General features: G+C 49.6%; 1 protein-coding gene across 1 annotated transcript; it reads left to right on the forward strand.

The window, feature by feature from the left end:
- Positions 1-916: 916 nt before the first annotated feature.
- Pnpla3 (patatin like phospholipase domain containing 3) lies at positions 917-16,946 on the forward strand. The gene is made up of 8 exons (XM_051160120.1): positions 917-1,183; positions 3,913-4,145; positions 5,321-5,386; positions 6,708-6,917; positions 8,709-8,769; positions 11,232-11,414; positions 13,226-13,358; positions 16,834-16,946. Exons 1-8 carry the CDS (start codon positions 997-999, stop codon positions 16,940-16,942), a joined length of 1,182 nt encoding a protein of 393 aa, XP_051016077.1. The 5' UTR covers positions 917-996; the 3' UTR covers positions 16,943-16,946.
- Positions 16,947-17,828: the final 882 nt, after the last annotated feature.

The following is a 17,828-nucleotide window of genomic DNA, read 5'->3' on the forward strand; positions in this document are numbered from 1 at the left end:
AGTTCAAAGCCAACCAAGTAACTAAAGGTGACAATGTGTCAAATGAAAAAGAGGCTGAGAGTAGGGCTCAGTGGTACAGCATTTGCCTGACATACAGGAAGCTCCTGGTTCACTTCCTAGTACTGTAAAATTAAACAAGGGCCTGGAGAGATGGCTCAGTGGTTGAGCGCACAAATAATATTACAGAGGACCAGAGTTCTAGTCCAAGCACCCATGAGATGGCTCACAACCATCTGAAACTCTAGTTCCACGGGATCGAACGTCCTTTTCTGGCCTGACATACATGCAGCCAAAATACTCGTACACAAAGCCGGCCATGGTGGCGCACGCCTTTAATCCCAGCATTTGGGAGGCAGACGCGGCGGATCGCTATGAGTTCGAGGGCAGCCTGGTCTACAAAGCGAGTCCAGGACAGCCAAGGATACACAAAAAGACCTGTCTCAAAAACCAAAACCAAAACCAACCAAACAAACAAACAAAGAAAAAACCCCACAAAACAAAACAAAAACCTCATACACATGAAAAAAAAATCCCTTTAATATCTTTTTTAAAAAAGAAAGAAAACTCTACCTCTCTCCATGAATTGAAAATGTACAGAAAGCAAAATAAATAACTGCTAAAACAGAAAGCCTACAAGAAAATCAGGAAAGACAATACGTTCTTGTTCAGGTAGTGGTATCTCGTGTGTAATAAAGGAAAGAAGAGCGTGCCACCAGCATAACATCCGGGATCTGAAAGGAAAGGAAAGGAGCACTTCTGCTCAGCAAGCACTAAGCCTAGGATTTGGGAAAGCCTACTAAGGCGGAGCATGAAAGGAACCCGCAGAAGTCCACTCATTGGGCCTTCCACTGGCTTATTTGCATGGTCTGAGCAGGGCGGAGCCTAGTCTGACGTCACCCGAGGACTGCCTAAGCGGCTGATACACCCTAAGCCAGAGCAGCACACCCGGGAACCTAGCAGAGTTGCAGCGCCGCCCGGATCCAAGCGCCGGGAGCCATGTACGACCCAAAGCGCCGCTGGAGCCTGTCGTTCGCAGGCTGCGGCTTCCTTGGCTTCTACCACGTGGGGGCTACGCTGTGTTTGAGCGAGCGCGCCCCTCACCTCCTCCGCGAAGCGCGCACTTTCTTCGGATGCTCGGCCGGTGCACTGCATGCAGTCACCTTCGCATGCAGTCTCCCTCTCGGTGCGTTCATGGCCACCAGCCAGGCCCCGCGTGCGGGAGGGGTGCTCCATCTGGGGAATCGGTATCACTTTCCCGGGTACCCGAGGGAACCTTGCTCTCCCTCTTCCGGGTGCCGGGGGAACCCAGCTGGAGAGCCAGGGCCTGTCACCTGGCCTGGGATTTCCGAGGGCGGGCGGGAGCCGACTCGCCCTCTGTACCTGATATTCGTGAGCATCTTTTTACTGGCCCACTCTGGCGCCCTGGTTTGAAAAATGCCCTCCATCCTGGTCCTGCCAGTTGGGTCATCAGGAAGCAGCAGGGAGCGACGCGGGTTCGCGGGGTCCTCTCCTTCCTGAGCAGCGGTAGGTTGGTCCTGGGTTGCTCTGGCTAGTGTCCTATTGTGGGTGCCGCCAGGAGGGGCAGAAGGTACCCAGACTTGACACCTTGGTGAAGTCCAACCCTCCAGTAGCCTTGAGAAGTGGCCGCTGGTGCCGGGGTACGTGGGTTAGGAAAGTATTTGGAACACTCCCTAGATATTGGAATGGATTCCCAGACAGGTCCAGTTCCACCCTCTCCTGTCTTCACTGGCCTGGGCGAGCTGCGCTTCCCAGATCGATGTCACTGGCGGTGACATTCTGGGCATTTGAATCTTGGCCTAATTAAACACTTGCCTATGCATCTATGAGCAAGAAGAAGCACGTTTACTTCTTTAACCTGCTAAACTACTAGGATGTGGTGGTGCCCTCCCCAGTGCTTTTGAGATTGTGGGCAGGGCTTGGCTAAGTGGCCAAGGGAGCAGCTGCTGACACCCAAAGGTCCTCAGGCAGCATGATAATGCCCCTGATCAACTCTCATTGATCTTGGCCTCTTTAACACTTTACTCTTTGTTCAGCTGGCCACAGCCCACAGGGAGTGACTTTGGCAAGCCTGGGGAAGCCCATGCTGATGAGCTGAGCTCTGCTATTGGATAGGATCAGTGAGCAGACCCTGAGCTGATGAGACTCAGGGATTAGAAGGCAAGCAAATCGGGCTGCCTGCCTGCTTGTCTGTCTTCCTCAGTGAGGGAGGTAGAAAGGAGCAAAGGGCAGAGTGACCCCTGAGAAGACTAGACCAGGCCAATGGCCGCTGCAGACCCTTCTGCACTATGGCTTCAGCACTAAAGGCAGTTCTTACACGGAGGGCTCTGAGCCCCAATATGGATAGGTGATTAAATGCATTAACCCCAGATATATGTAACACACACGCATTTACAGCAGCTGTTCTCAACCTATGGGTTGTGACCTCTATTGGAGTCTAAGGACCCTTTCACGAGAGTTGCCTAAGACATTACGATTCATAACAGCAGAATTAAAGTTATGAAATAGCAATTAAAATACTGTTATGGCTGGGATATCACCACAATATAAGGAACTGTATTAAAGGGTGGTTGTTAACTGCACGGAAGGCAGGGGCAGCCTGGGGCTACCCTTCAGGTCACAGAGAGGATAGAACTGTAGGTTATCTCTTATGGGAGCTGCTAAGGTGCATTGTCCAAGGCTTTGGGGCATCTGAGTGTTTGGCCAGGCTTAGCAGAGGAGGTAGGCGAATCTGCCAGCAGTGTGTAAGTTCATCCTCAAGTTAGGCTCAGCAATGGGGAAGGGTTTGCTGGAAGGCAGGGTTGATGTTGGATCAGGACAGGCTGGGATATGTCTGTCTTTGTGGAGGCAGGTTTTGTGTTGTTTAGGGCTGGAAGAGGTGGTCATAAGTACCAGGACACAGTGAACTGGCCAAAGGGGCCTGGTCTGGAGAGTGAGGGCAGATAGAACATGAATATACAATACACGCATGTGTAATCTGGGAATTCTGGCGATAGGGGCTTGCGCGGAGACTAGCCACTTACACAACCTTTTCTGGGTTGAGCATTTTATAGATGTTACTTACTCAATCCTTTCTGTCTTCGAAGGTGAGTAAATTTTACTCACCTTGACAAGGGCCATCTAGCGGCTGGAGAGATGGCTCACTGGTTAATACTGAATACTTACCACTCTTGCAGAGGACCCAAGTTCAATTCCTGGCACACACTTAGCAACTTACAGCCACCTGTAATTCTAGATCCTGGGAGTATGACGCTCTCTTATGGCCTCTGTGGGTTCTTGCACACCTGTGGTGCACATAAGCTCATATACACATATGCATATAAGTAATTCTTTTTTAATTTAAAGGAAATCTGAGGTATAGACAGGTGGCAGAGTACTTTCCTGAGTAAGGGGTGGGCTTCAGGTTTATACTTAGGTCCAGGCCTGCATTATTTCTTATACCTTCTAATGCTGAGTGCATTTGTGCCAAGGTTGGCGGCCTGTGGTTTTATGGACATGAAAGTGAGAGAGCTTATGGACATGGGCCACAAGAAGGCCTAGCCAGCACCATCCAAGAAATACACACCCCACACCAAACAGGCCATTTTGTATTTCTTAGTTACTCCATTGAATAAAATTAGACAAGGGTAAAATTGATTCTTTGAGCTGTTCCCAGAATATTAGCACTTCGTAATGACTGTAAACCACTGTTAATGAGATAATGTCACCCAGTAAACCTTTGAAATGTAGGGTGTCACCCATAGCCACCTTGAATGTACCCCCAGTCATGACCAAAATACAGGGTGGGTTTTATGGTGTCTTAATTGGGACCAGCCACAGTTCAAAAGTTCTGTGTGGGTTCTGGTCTGTCTCCAATGTAGTACCCTACTCTGTGTGTTTATCCTCTTTCCCCAGACCAGATATTGGAGATCCTCATGGACCTCGTGCGGAAAGCCAGGAGCCGCAACATTGGTACCTTCCACCCATTCTTCAACCTTAACAAGTGCATCCGAGACGGGCTCCAGGAGGTCCTCCCAGACAATGTCCACCAGATCATTTCCGGCAGGGTTTACATCTCGCTCACCAGGGTGTCAGATGGAGAGAATGTGCTGGTGTCTGACTTCCAGTCCAAAGATGAAGTGGTGGATGTAAGTAAGCACTTTGTCCCTGTGGGTGGGTGTGGTCAAATGAAAGAGTGGTACAGGGCTGTTGTTGTCACAGTGGACTGGGGCCATGAAGATGCTGTACACCCAGGTAACTTGGTCTACAGTTCCTGGAAACCCTACTGTGCCAGGACTCTTTAATTCTTTTAAATTTTCCAGTGCTGGCATGGAAGATAGGGCCTTGGTCACACCAGGCAACTGCTTTACCATTCAGCCACACCCTAACACAAGTGTTTCTTCCTCCTTTAAGACTCAGAGAACTGGTCTTGGGTGTGCCCCACACCCCAGCTTAGGCATGTTCCCAGTAAGGTTGGCCTTTTGAATGAAGCTTCTCCAGGGTAGGATGATTCTTGTTTGTCTCTGTCTCCAGACCTAGCACAGAGAAGATAATTTTTGCCATATCTAAACACCAAATTTGGCCTTTTGTATAATACAATATATGCTTTTTATAGTTCTGAAATCAATAGCTGCATTTGACTGAATGTGAGTCTCTATGACGCTGCAAACGTGCCCAGCAGCCCTGCATGCAATCTGGTTCTCCATTCGAATTTCTAGTCGCTTCTGAATTGCCAACACCTCTCTGTTCTCAGTGGATAGTGTGCTGTCCAGAACAGTGGTTCTCAAAGTGTGCTCTAGGGGACTGCTGTGCATGTATGGCCTCTAACTAGCTGCAAGAGAACCCTGAAGGAGGGCCCAGGTCTGTACTTCCTGTAGCCCCTGGGTGAGATGCATGGTTCTAGCCCCTTATGCCATGGAGTCAACAGTGTGGTCTGCTTGGGTCAAGGACAGAAGACTAAAGTGTGAAAATAGTATAGTTAAGGAGCTGGCCTTGTTGTTAAGACCCAATACAACTGTGAGTATCATTCATTCGTCCAGATGTTGAAAAATCTTACTGTCATTGGAGAAACATGAGGCAGGCACATCTCTGTGAGTTCAAGGCTAGCCTGGTCTACATATTGAATTCCAGGACAGCCAGGACTACACAGAGAAACCCTCTCTTGGAAAAATCAAACCAACCAGTCAACCAAACAAACAAACAAACAAAAAATCTACTGTGTGCAGAGAGTATTCTGCTTGTGCTGGTCACTTGGGGAAGTATAGAGGGGCATATAGAAGTGCTGGGCCTGTGACTGTCACACTCCTTTTTTTCTCCCCCACAGGCCCTAGTGTGCTCCTGTTTCATCCCCCTCTTCTCTGGCCTAATCCCTCCTTCCTTCAGAGGTGAGGTAAGTGTGTATATCAGGGCTCCCTGTGTAGCTCAGTGTTTGAGGCCTCCTTTGTTGTGAGCTGAGTTCCGGCACCCATGACTGTGTCTGACTGCAGAGCTGCGATCTTCAGTGTAGAGGACAGAATCCATACCAGGCATTCCCAGAGGATTGATCAACAGACTCACACCCCCAGGAGTTTCCTCCACCTCCTGTCTGCTGTCTGTTGGCTATACTGGCCTGGTTCCCTTAATCTCCTCTTGAGCACCCCAGGGAGCCTCCTGGTGGCCTAATTAAAGTGTGACATGCTTAGGAATTAAATTACTCTTGTAAGGTAGTGGATGTTCATGGGGATATACCTGTATATTTGTTTCTTTAACCCGTAGGTAAGGTCTTGTTATGTAACTTTGGTTGGAATTCTCTGTGTAGACCATATTGGCCTTGACCTCACAGAGATCTGCTTACCTCTGCCTCCTAAGAACTGGGGCTAAAAGGCAAGCGCCACCTCTATATTTTATTTTGTTGTTGTTGTTTTTTTTGTTTTGTTTTGTTTTTTAACTTCTTAATAGGTGTGTTTGCCTGAGTGTATATATCACAGGTGTGTTGTTTGTGGGCACAGCGCAGGACTGGGTTACCTGGAACCCTAGCCATTAAGCACATCTTGGATCTTGATACTAGTCCCTAGTCTCCTTGTGACATAATGTGGGCATGTGGTCTTTCCAGAACTAAGTGGGAGGGACCCAAGAGCGTTGTGGTAATGTCCTCTGAGTTCTCAGAATGCATTCCTAGCTTTTCCTGAAGGCAGGAAGGTCACAAGTTCAAAGCCAGCCTTAGCTACATAAGACTCTGTCATGGACATGGTGATTTCCACAGGTAATCCCAGCATTCAGGAGACTGAGGCAGGAGGATCATGCATTCAAGGCCAGCCTGTAAGGCCCTTTCCCAAAAAAGAAAAGTGTTATGGGAAAACATTGTCCTATATCTCCCAAAGAGAGACTGGTTTTCAACCTGTAGCCATGTGTCCCCTTAGGAGCAGGGTTCATCTCACATGTTGTCCCTATTATATATAGCACTCTTAGTTTATATGGCCCCTTTATGCACATGATAAGGACTAACCTATGGGTGGCTACCTGGCCTTAGGCACTGACAAGCAGGGCAGACTCTCATGTCCATGTGCCACTTTGCCTGGCATATTTGAATGGTGGGCATCCTATGCAAAAATATAAAGTAACATCCAAAGCCAGTGAGAAGCTGCTGGAAGAGTGGTTCCCAGGCCACCATATAAGCTGCAATGTCTGGCAAACACTTAAACACAGCACCATCTCTTTCCTCTTCCTTCCAGCGGTACGTGGATGGAGGAGCAAGCGACAACATCCCTGTGCTAGATGCCAAAACCACCATCACAGTGTCCCCTTTCTATGGCGAGCATGACATCTGCCCCAAAGTCAAGTCCACCAACTTCTTCTATGTCAATATCACCAACCTCAGTCTCCGCCTCTGCACTGGGAACCTCCATCTTATTTCCAGAGCATTCTTCCCACCTGATGTGAAGGTGAGCTGCGAGCTAGGGTGCCCCTGTCTGCCTCCCAGACAGCAGGACCCCAGTTAGTCTCTCCACGAGCAGACAGGAATAGATCGTGCCGTGATAGTGACTCAGAAAGCTGTACTAGAGCTGGGTGGGCATCTCCCAGAGGTCAGGATTGGGGTCCCAAGAAGTCAGGGGTGGGGGATGGTGTCCAAGTTTCATTCCTGTTGTTGGGATCACAGTTCAAGGCACAGTCTCTCATGGCAGGGAAGTCATGAGGCAGGAGCCTCTAGTAGTTGGCCACCTGGCATCTACAATCAGGAAGTAGGGGCTAAGAATGTGTGCTGCAGCCCAGTTCCCTTTCTCCACATTTAAAGTACAGGATCCCATGGGCTGGAGAGATGGCTCAGCAGTGATTAAGAGCACTGTCCACTCTTCCAAGGGTCCTGAGTTCAATTCCCAGCAACCACATGGTAGCTCACAACCATCTATAATGGGATCTGATGCCCTCTTCTGGCCTGCATGTATATATGCAGATAGATCACTCATGTACATAAATAAATGAATCTTTTAAAATATTTTTTTAAAGTGAGCTAGAGATGGGCACGTTGGCACAGGCTTTTAATCCCAGCACTCTGAAAACAGAGAAAGATGGATCTCTGAGTTTGAGGCCAGCTTGGTCTACAAAGTGAGTTCTAGGACAGCCAGGACTACACAGAGAATCCCTGTCCTGAAAAACAAAAACAAAATCAAACAAGAAAGAAAGCTGGGTGGTGGTGGTACATGCCTTTGATCTCAGCACTCAGGAGACCAGCTGATCTCTGTGAGTTCAAGGCTAGATTGGTCTACATAGTGAGCTCCAGGACAGCTAAGGCTACCCAGAGAAACACTGTCTCAAGAGAACACACACACACACACACACACACACACAAAATATCCTCTCCCAAAGAAAATACCTATATAAAAAAATTAAAAAACTAAAAAAGAAAAAAAAAAAAAAAAAACAAACAATCTTACCACACACACAAACAAAGCATGGTGATGCACCCCTTTAATCCCAGCTCTCAGGAGGCAGAAGCAAGTGGATCTTTGTAAGTTTAAGCTAGGACTACAGAGAGAGACCCTGTCTCAAAAACAAAGACAAACAAAGAAACAAAAAAAATGTGAGCTCTCTAGATAAGTCAGTGTGTAAAGGTGGTTGCTGCCAACCATGAGGACTGAGTTCATTCCTGAGAACACACATGACAAGAGAAAGAGACAACGCCTGTAAATCATTCTCTAACTTCCGTTAGACACATGGACTCGCACATACATGAAACAGGAGCACTGCCCCAGACACTTTGGGTTTTTGTTTTTTTGTCTTTTTTGGTGCTGAGGGTGGAAGCCAGGACTTTGCACATGCCAGGCAAGGACACTGCACTGAGCCGCAATCCCCCAACCCTCACTGGTGGATTATGAGGCAAGACCTCACAGTTGAGCCACACCTCCATGTGTCCATGGCTTTGCCAAGAGAACTTAGCTGCATGTACCCAAGTTGTTCACCAATCATGACGCTCAGTGGTGACCCCCCTCCCCAGGGACAGTTAGGGTAGTACCAAGTTGGTTAGAGTGATCAGGCTTAGTTAGCTGCAGGCCCAGGCCTGGGGCAGGGCTCCTGCTAGCACAATCTCTGTGGAGAGGACATTGGAGTTGAGTGAAAGTTGGGGAAGCACAGAATAGCGCACCTTCTCAGGGGACCTCCAAGCTCTGGATGTCCTAGGTCCTCAGAGGGTATGGCAGTCACAGCCCCTGTGGTTCACCTGCCTGATTTGCTTACAGAGGATGGGAGAGCTGTGCTTTCAAGGGTACCTGGACGCCTTCCGGTTCCTGGCAGAGAACGGTAGGTCTGGCTGCAGGTTATTGCAGAGTCCCTTGGTTCTGTGACCCAGTCTCATGGCCTTCCCAGAGCCTCACTCTATCCACTTCTCGGCCCTATGGCATAGAAAAGCTTTGCCCACTTTATAGATGGGATGCAGGCTGGGGATGCAGGACAGCTGTCCTGAGGCAGAGCTGGATTTGAACTTGGGTACCTGATTGCACTGTGGGGCCCCTCCGCTGCAGGCAGCCTGTTTCTTTCTCTTTTGGGGTTTTTGGTTTGGTTTGTTTGGTTTGTTTGTTTGTTTGTTTGTTTTGATCCTTTAGCATAATGGGCTGAGGTTTGACAAGATTTGGGGGCAGTTTCCTGGTGAGGCCATCAGAACTTGCTTCCCAGACAAATGTGGGTTCCACCCACCGGATGAGACTTCTTCCCATCAGGTGCCTGCCCTTGAGTCATCTAGGCTCACCTAGGTAACCAAGTTGGGTTGTGGTTTGACATCATGACTGTCACAGTTTATACACATGACCAATGATCACGTGGTGAGGAATGAAAGCACTTCTTTCTTTCTTCTTTTTTTTTTTTTTCTTTTTGGTTTTTGGTTTTTTGAGACAAGGCTTTTCTGTGTAGCCTTGGCTGTCCTGGACTCCCATTGTAGACCAGGTTGGCCTGGAACTCTGCCTGCCTCTGCCTCCTGAGTGCTTGGATTAAAAGCATGCACCACCACCGTCCATGGTGAAGGGGGTGCTCGAGCAGAAGGGTGGTGACAAAGAGATGGGCAGATCCAGGCTGCAGGCTGACCTGTGAAGGATGTCCTGGAGTATGTGGGCCCTGGATGAGTAGCAGGGCTGGAGAGTAAGGATCAAGGTCTGTGAGTCACAGAGATGGTAAAGGAAGGCCCGTGTAGTTGGAGTGGCCAAAGATAGACAGAGAAGAGGACATGGGCAGCACTCGGGAGGCAGAGGCAGGCAGATTGCTGTGAGTTCAAGGCCAGCCTGGTCTACAAAGCGAGTCCAGGACAGTCAAGGCTACACAGAGAAATCCTGTCTTGAAAAACTGAAAAAGAAGAAGAAGAAGGAGAAGAAGAAGAAGAAGAAGAAGAAGAAGAAGAAGAAGAAGAAGAAGAAGAAGAAGAAGAAGAAGAAGAAACAGGAAGAATGACATGTAGACTTGGGAGGGGTTTGTACCTGCAGCAACAAGGAGCCACTGAGGACTCCTAAAGCAAGAATGGGGCAAGTCAGAGGAGAGTTGCAGTATAGTGAGGGAAACCAATGCCCAGCATCACACACAGGTACACATACATAAAACACACTCATACACAGGCATGCACAGGCGCGGGAGCTGGGAGGGGTGGGGTACCTTATTCATGCCGCTGCTTCATCTTGGGATAGCAATCATCATTGCTTGATCTGTTTCAAACAAAACAAACAAACAAAACCCTTCACACTGTTGCTTCTCAGTTAAGCTGGTGGGAAGGACCAGAGAGTCCCAGGGCTCAGGGGCCTGAGGCAGGAGGGGTTCAAGTTCAAGGCCAGCCTGAGCTATATAGTGAGACATTGACTCAAAGGAAAGAAGCAAAGAGCACTTGAGAGGAAGGAGACAGTCCCGGACTGGATACGTCTCTGCCTGCCTCTTAGTACTTGGCAGCTGTGGTAGAAGGGTTTCATCTCGGACACCAGACATGGCTCTGCCATCAACGGCTCTGTGACTTTGAGTGAGTGTCAGTGCTTGAATTTCCTCCCCTGACTTTTGCCTTAGTCAGCGTTCTATTGCTGTGAAGAGACACCATGCCCATTGTAACTCTTATAGAAGACAACATTTACTTCACAGGTTCCATCCATTATCGCCATGGTGGGGAAACATGGCGGGTGCAGGCAGACATGGCATTGGAGATGGAGCTGCTGAGGGTTCTGCATCTGGTTCTGTAGGCAGCAAGGAGGGACTGTGTGCCACTGGGTGTAGCTTGAGCATATGCAATCTCAAAGCCTGCCTCTCCAGTTACATGCTTCCTGGCAGAAGGCCACCCCTCCTAATAGTACCACTCTCTAAGGGCCAAGTGGTCACACACATGAGTCTATGGGGAGCATACCTAGTCAAACCACCACACAAGTAGAAGTGACGATTCTGGTAGCTGGAGAATTGCCACCGTGCTGTTGTCCAGGGCCTGGAATTTGTGCTCAGCCTGTGGGAGAGGAGTTCTTTGTTCGCCAGAGTATTTTACTTTGAAGCTTATGAACAGTTGCAGAAGGCATCCCACAGAGCCAGAGAGTAAGTGAGTGAGCCAGGCAGGAACCACACTCCCGTCTTCCTGGCTGCACACACCGCACTTCTCTCTGTTCTGATGTGGCCACCTTAACCCGTGCCCTGCATGGGATTATAGCAGGCATGAGGCTGCTGTGTTGGCTCGCCATATGGGGCTGAGTGGGGCTGGCGGGATGACGACTGCCAACCATCTTTCCTCATGGGTATCTCTGTGTTCTTTGCAGGCATCTGTAATGGGCCCCAGCCCAGCCTGAGTCTGTCTATAGAGGAGATGGAGCCTGAAGGCCCAAGACCCTGCTTAGAAAACAGCAGCCTCTTAGGGGACAAGCTGCCAGTCAGCCTGTGCCTTACCGCTGTACCCTGGGATGAGAATATCCGGAAGACCCTGTCCCCCAAACTCAACACAGGTACTGCTGTACTGGGCTAGGATGAGACCAGGGCGTGCTGGCCTGTGTAAGGGACCGGGCTACCTGCTGTTTACAAGAAGAAAAGATGGCACTTCTCCCACAAGAAGCTTCTGGGCTTGTGGGCACAGGCCATAGGGATATCTCCCTCTATTGCACAAGCTGGCCACTGCCACCCATCCCTGTACCTCCTGCCCTGCCCTTCCTTATCCTTAGAGGTCATGATCAGGAGGAAAGCTGATGCACGTGAGCCCAGGGTTACCCACACAGGCTCCTGCCAAGCTGCCTCCCTACATCCTCCACTCTGTCAAGGGCCGCAGATATGAGGGAGGACTTGGGGTCTAGCCTCATACATTCAGAATGCCTTGGAGGTCACTGTTGTCGACTTGTCCACCTGTGTTCTCGCCTTAGCTCCCTCCTACTTCAGCCCCAGATTTATATACCTCCTTGTGATGTATTTTATGTCACTGGCCCCGAGGTGGACAATGACATGTTCTGTTTGTGTCTCTCAAAATTCCTGTGCTGATGGCAAACAGAATGTGGTGTTGTCTTTAAGGAGTGAAGACAGGAGTTTCAAGGTGAGTTTTGGCTACATAGTGAGTTCTGAGTCAGCCTGGGCTATGTAAAACCCTATCTCAAGAGCAAGAATGATTCTAAACACACTGAAATCCAAGCCCCCAAGGGGATGGTGTTAGGAGTAAGCATTGGAACAACTCCTGAGGGCAGGGCCTTGTACATGAGATAGCTGCTGTGAGAGGGCCAATTCAGCTGGGGAATGGTGGTGCTTGTCTTTAAACCAGCAGGGGAAGGGAGAGGCAGGCAGATTTCTGAGTTCAAGGCCAGCCTGGAGCCTGGTCTACAGAATTAGTTTCAGGACAACTGGAGCTGCATAGGAAACCCTGTATTGAGAAACAAACAAACAAACAAACAGGATTAATAGATATCTTCTAGTCCTTCCGGCTACAGAGGTACTATCTGTGACCCGGGCCCGCACCAGACACCAGCAGCTGCTGGCTCCGCAACACTTGGCCCCCAGCACCCAAATCTCTGAGGATTCAATGCCCCTTGTTTATAGAAGTTGCTGTGTAGGCACAGTTTGTGACAGTGGTCTGATCTGCCCAGTCAGACAGGCTAGCCCACGAGAGACTCAGCTGTGCATGGAACCCAGGGTCTGCACTCCAGACAGTAGCTGTTTAATGGGAGGTGTCAGATCAAGGGGCAGTGAGGGGAAAGCAGGTGGGGGGGGGCGCTTGGGGGGTGGGCGAGGATAAAAGATAAAGCTCCAGAAAGAAAGAGCCAACTCAGAGGTGGAGGTGCTGCCATGGGGGGGGGGGGCAGGGAAGCTGTGTGCTCCCTCAAACCCATCTGGAAACATGAACAAGCCATAGGCTTAAACATGTGCCAGCAGAGGTGAAGTGGGGCGGGGGTGGGGGGAAGGAGGAGAGGGAGGAGGAAGGGATAGAGAGGAAAAGAGATGGGAATCTTTCTTTTGTGTCCTTTTCTCTCTGAGATGATGTCACTGTGTAGCCCACACTGGCCTCAAACTAAAAATCTCCAGTGTCAGCATCCCAGTACTGGGACTAGAGGCCTTAACCACCACCCCTGGCTTGACTTTGACCTCTGTATTACCCTTGCTGTGAGAGGAGCAGCTCACAAACCCCAGTGTGTCCCCGCTGAGCTGCTGCTGGTCCTTTGGCTCCAGGTTTCCTTTATTTCAAAGCCTGTCTGAGCCCCAGACAGAGGGTCTTGAATCTTGGTATTCTCAGGAACCATATAGACATGTAGTTTCAAATCACCTTTTTTTCATCCCCCAGCTTTGAGTGAAGCAATTAAGGACAGGGAGGGCTACCTGAGCAAAGTCTGCAACCTCCTGCCCATCAGGATCCTGTCATACGTCATGCTGCCCTGTACTCTACCCGTGGAGTCGGCCATCGCTGCAGTCCACAGGTGAGCGTCGAGCCATGGTGTGACAGTTCAGTGAGCTGCTAGTGGCTTCAGCCCAGGCTGGCTGTATGTTTCACGAAATGGAGCCCCTGGGAGAGGCCTCCTTCTTTGAGCCATGGGTATCTGCAATACGGTGTGAGCTCTGAAGCCACCTGGAGACACAGAGAGCTATCAGTTGCCTCAACTAGCACCTGGTGCAGCCATTCACGATCCCCTCGGGAAACTGAGGCAGGGAGAGATAGAAACCACAATTGTATGGCCAGCAAATTGGTGAGTAAGAGGGCTGGGGCTAGAAGCAGGTCCTTGTTGTCCCTAGGGCCTGTTTTTAGAATCACAAACGAGCTGAGAGGCCCAATCCCTCTGGCCATGGTTGGATGATATGAGTCAAAGTGGGCAGTTAGGAGACAGAAGTGGGGGTGGTGGGGTGGTCCTGGAACTTGGGGCTTCCTCTCAAAAGGCACAGCAGGGCAGTAGTAGCTCAGCTCAGTCATCAGACTGTCCTGGTTTGACAGCTGGCTGCACCCCTTCCACAGCTGTGTGGCCCTGGACTAAATGACTGCATGTCTCAGCACTTCGGTGTAGGTTTGAGGAAATAGCTAAGGAGACTGCCTGGGGCCCTTCGAGGTCCTGGCTGTGGGCTGGGCTCACGTGTCCACTTGTCAGCAGTGGCTTCTTTTCAGGTTGCCTTCCCTTGTTGGGAGATGTCTGAGGGTTTGGTTTTGTGGTTGCTACTTTGGAATTCTGGGTATTTACATCCACTTAGTTAAAAGCAAGTGCCAACAGGTGAGACAGAGAGAGAGAGAGAGAGAGAGAGAGAGAGAGAGAGAGAGAGAGAGAGGGAATCTCAGAAATGTTTCGAGCATCACGACCATGCTCAGAATGTTTTAGACTTTCCAACTGGGTGTGGTGGTCCACATCTATGGTCCCAGCACTCTGGATAGAGGCTGACACAGGAGGATCAGGAGTTCAAAACCATCCTGGACCACAGAGTTGGTTAAGGCCAGCTTGAGGTATGTTTTAGAGACCCTGTCTCTTAAGAAAGATGTGGCTGGGAGGTAAGCTCAGTGGTGGAGTGGATCCTTAGGATGGTTAGTGCTACCATGAGGGAGGAGAGGAAAAAGAAAGGAAGAGAGGGAGAGAGGGACAGGAGAGGTAAGAAGAGAGAGAGGGAGGGAGAAAAGGAGATAAAAAGAGGAAAAGAGTGAGAGAGAGAGAGAGAAGGAGGGAGAGAGAGGTGTCCTCTGGCTGTGTCCTCATGCTGTCTCATCTGGGCTGGCGCCCCAGGAACAGCACCCAGACCTGCCCTTCCATTCCCTTGGACCCTGTCTCTGTTTCTTGGCACTCTCCTTGTTTTTCTGAAGCACCGCCTTCCCAATTCCCTAAGGAAGCAGAGTCCTCCTGCCAGCCTCCCCTGAGCCTCACCTGTTTTCTGCACCTGACTGCTGGGCAGCTGCTCAAGGCGTGAGGGAACAGCCAGCCCTGTGAGATTATCCACTTCCTACTCTTTCTCCTTCCTTGTGGCTGAGTGATGCTAGGCCTTTCTGCCCGTCCTTTGCTCTGCCGTCAGTCCATGGGCTGTCACTTTCTCAGCCAAAGGCCCCCATCTCTCCTGTGGCTAAGGACAGGATCTCCTGTAATTATGTCTGTATACTTTCTTTTCCATGGCTGTTTCTCCTTGGCTGTCCTGGACTTGCTTTGTACTCACAGAGATCTGCCTGCCTCTACCTCCCAGAGTGCTGGAATTAAAGGCATTCACCACCACATCTGGCTTTCATTTTGTTTTTGGTTTTTGGTTTTTAGTTTGTGTTGTTGTTTTTTGTTCTGTTTTGTTGAGACAAGGTTTCTCTGCATTGCTCTGACTGTCCTAGAACTTGATCTGTAGACCAGGCTGGCTTTGAACTCATAGAGACCCCCCCTGCCTCTGCCTCTGGGATTAAAGGTATGCGCCATCAGCCCCTGTCAGGGAACCTTCTCTCTCTCTCTCTTTTTTTTTTTTTTTTTACATGATTCAGACTTTTGACTTTTTGGCTCCGATCTGAAGTCTCAAATTTACCCCCGAGTCTCATTCTCTGGATTTTACCTATACCAGCATGAGTTAAAGTCTGAGCTCTGGCTGGTCTGTTTTTCCTGTTCTTTTTCACATGAGTGTTGCTGTGTGTGTTGGGGAGGGGGAGGGTTGTTGGAGGGGGCATGTCTGTGTATGTGGGAGCGTGTGTCTCATGTTGAGGGAATTTTTATATGTAGTTATTGTCTGTATGCATTGGTTGTGTGTGTGTGTGTGTGTGTGTGTGTGCGTGTGCGTGTGCGTGTGCGTGTGTGTGTACTTGCAGCTGCCCTAAGTGGAGCCCTAAGTGGCCTGGTTTCCTTTAGTGGTTTTCAAAGGTCTCTGTTGTGATGATATCCCAAATCTGCTTAGGAAGCTGAAGCAAAAACAAAAACAGCAATAACAACAACAACAATCCTCCAAAACAACAAAAGCCCGGGCCTGCCTCCCTGCTTCTTTCCTGTCTGCCCTGTGGCAAGTCTACTTAAACACCTCCGGATAGGACATGCTAGAGTCTCCTGCTTCTCCCCTGCCTTTCTATGTTACCACGCTACCCCAGCCCAACACCCTTGTTTCTTCCTCGGAAATTCCTGGGTAGCTTTACTGATCCAGTGTCCCCCCTCTGGAGTCAGTCTCCTGCTCTGGGGAACCTGCCTTTTTGTCAGAGCCTCAGATGCTTTTGGCCCCTGTGGTGCTACCAGCGGGTTCATAGTGGCCATGCACCAGCTGACCTCCATGGAAAGCCTAGGCCTCAGACAGCACTTACCATCAACCCTTGAGAGACTGGGTAGACTGACCCCAAGTTGAGGCCTTTCCCCATTCATTTCCAACAGCTTTCTAGAGCCCTAAGTGGTGGCCTGGTTTCCTTTAGCGGTTTTCAAAGGTTCTCTGTTGTGATGAGATCCCAAATCTGCTTTAGGGAGCTTATCAGATTGAGGTGACACTGGCAGCTGACTTGGATGAAGGTCACTGTTGAGAAAGGACTGCTTTCTGGTTTTTGTTTTTTTCTTTCTTTTCTTTCTTTCTTTTTATTTTTATTTATTTTTATTTTTTTTTAATGTTTTTCAACACAGGATTTCTCTGTGTAACAGTCCTGGCTGTCCAAGACTTGATTTGTAGACCAGACTGGCCCCTGAACTCACAGAGATCCACCTGCCTCTGCCTCCTGAGTGCTGGGATTAAAGGCATGCACCACCACACCCAGCTGAAATGGCTGCTTTTTATTTGCTTTTTTTTTCCTGGTTTATCTTTAGGCTGATACAATGAACCCATGTGTACATGCGTGTGTGTGTGTGTGTGTGTGTGTGTGTGTGTGTGTGTGTGTGTGTGTGTGTGTATGTGTGCATGTGTGCATGTGTGTGTGTACATGTGTGTTCATGTGTGCGTTTGTATATGGAGCACACATTCACAGTGCCCCTGGCTTCCTTCCCACAGGTTGGTGATGTGGCTTCCTGACATCCCTGATGATATTCAGTGGCTACAATGGGCCACATCCCAGGTTTATGCCCGAATGACGATGTGTCTGCTTCCCTCTACCAGGTAAATACTTTGGCCCAGGGTATGTGGGCTAGATGGGCAGAGGCAGGAGCATTGCTGTGATGTCAAGGCCAGCCTGGTCTATAAAGTGAGTCCAGGACAGCCAAGGTTACACAGAGAAACCTTGTGTTGAAAAACTACAAGAGAAGAAGAAGAAGAAGAAGAAGAAGAAGAAGAAGAAGAAGAAGAAGAAGAAGAAGAAGAAGAAGAAGAAGAAGACCCATAGCACAGGATGTGGTGGCCCATGCCTGAAGGTAACAACAGGTGATGACATCAGATGTTGCTAGGACCCTAGAGGCAGGAAGCAGGCTAGCAGGCCTGCCAGTATGCTAACAGTCTGACTCAGCAGGTATCAAGGAACATGTTTCTGTGAGGAGACCCATGGTCCAGTTGAGGGCTTCTGGGCAGGGGAAGCTGTGAATGTCCCCCAAGGGTGTTCAGGTAGGGGGAGAAGGCCATAGATTTAGAAGTTGGGGACTGTCACCTCAGCACTGAAGGCAGGAGGAAGATGTGGCTCTGGGCTGTACCTCTGCAGTGGCCTGGTATGTGATGGTGGGGTCAATGCCTGGCACCACCCTCTCTCATATCTGTTAGGTTTTGGGAGAGGTGGGTATTCAAGAGGACACTGTAATAGATCCCTGGAGAATAAGAAGTTTACTAGAAGAGTTATTAATGCCATGGATGGACATAGACAGAGGGGCAGCAGCATAGTGGGGGCTTCCAGGAAGTTCAGGCCTGAGCACCAGACACAAGAACATGGTGGGGTCTTTGAAGAGAAATTGAGCCCATATGGCAGAAGACAGAACCTCTTCCTAGACCTTTTGAGGCTGAGGGTGGTTCACAGGAAGAGTCTGCAGCTCTCTGACTCCCAGGCAGGAGGCAGGGAAGTGGGG

This window comes from Acomys russatus, chromosome 17 (assembly GCF_903995435.1).
Source record: "Acomys russatus chromosome 17, mAcoRus1.1, whole genome shotgun sequence".
NCBI lineage: Eukaryota > Metazoa > Chordata > Mammalia > Rodentia > Muridae > Acomys > Acomys russatus.

Bases quoted from the DNA above. Each gene is read 5' to 3' on its own strand.
- Pnpla3 (XM_051160120.1), top strand. From the start codon at position 997: ATGTACGACCCAAAGCGCCGCTGGAGCCTGTCGTTCGCAGGCTGCGGC. The intron at 5,387-6,707 runs GTAAGTGTGTAT...TCTTCCTTCCAG, and splicing joins CTCCTTCCTTCAGAGGTGAG to CGGTACGTGGATGGAGGAGC. The intron at 11,415-13,225 runs GTACTGCTGTAC...TTCATCCCCCAG, and splicing joins GTCCCCCAAACTCAACACAG to CTTTGAGTGAAGCAATTAAG.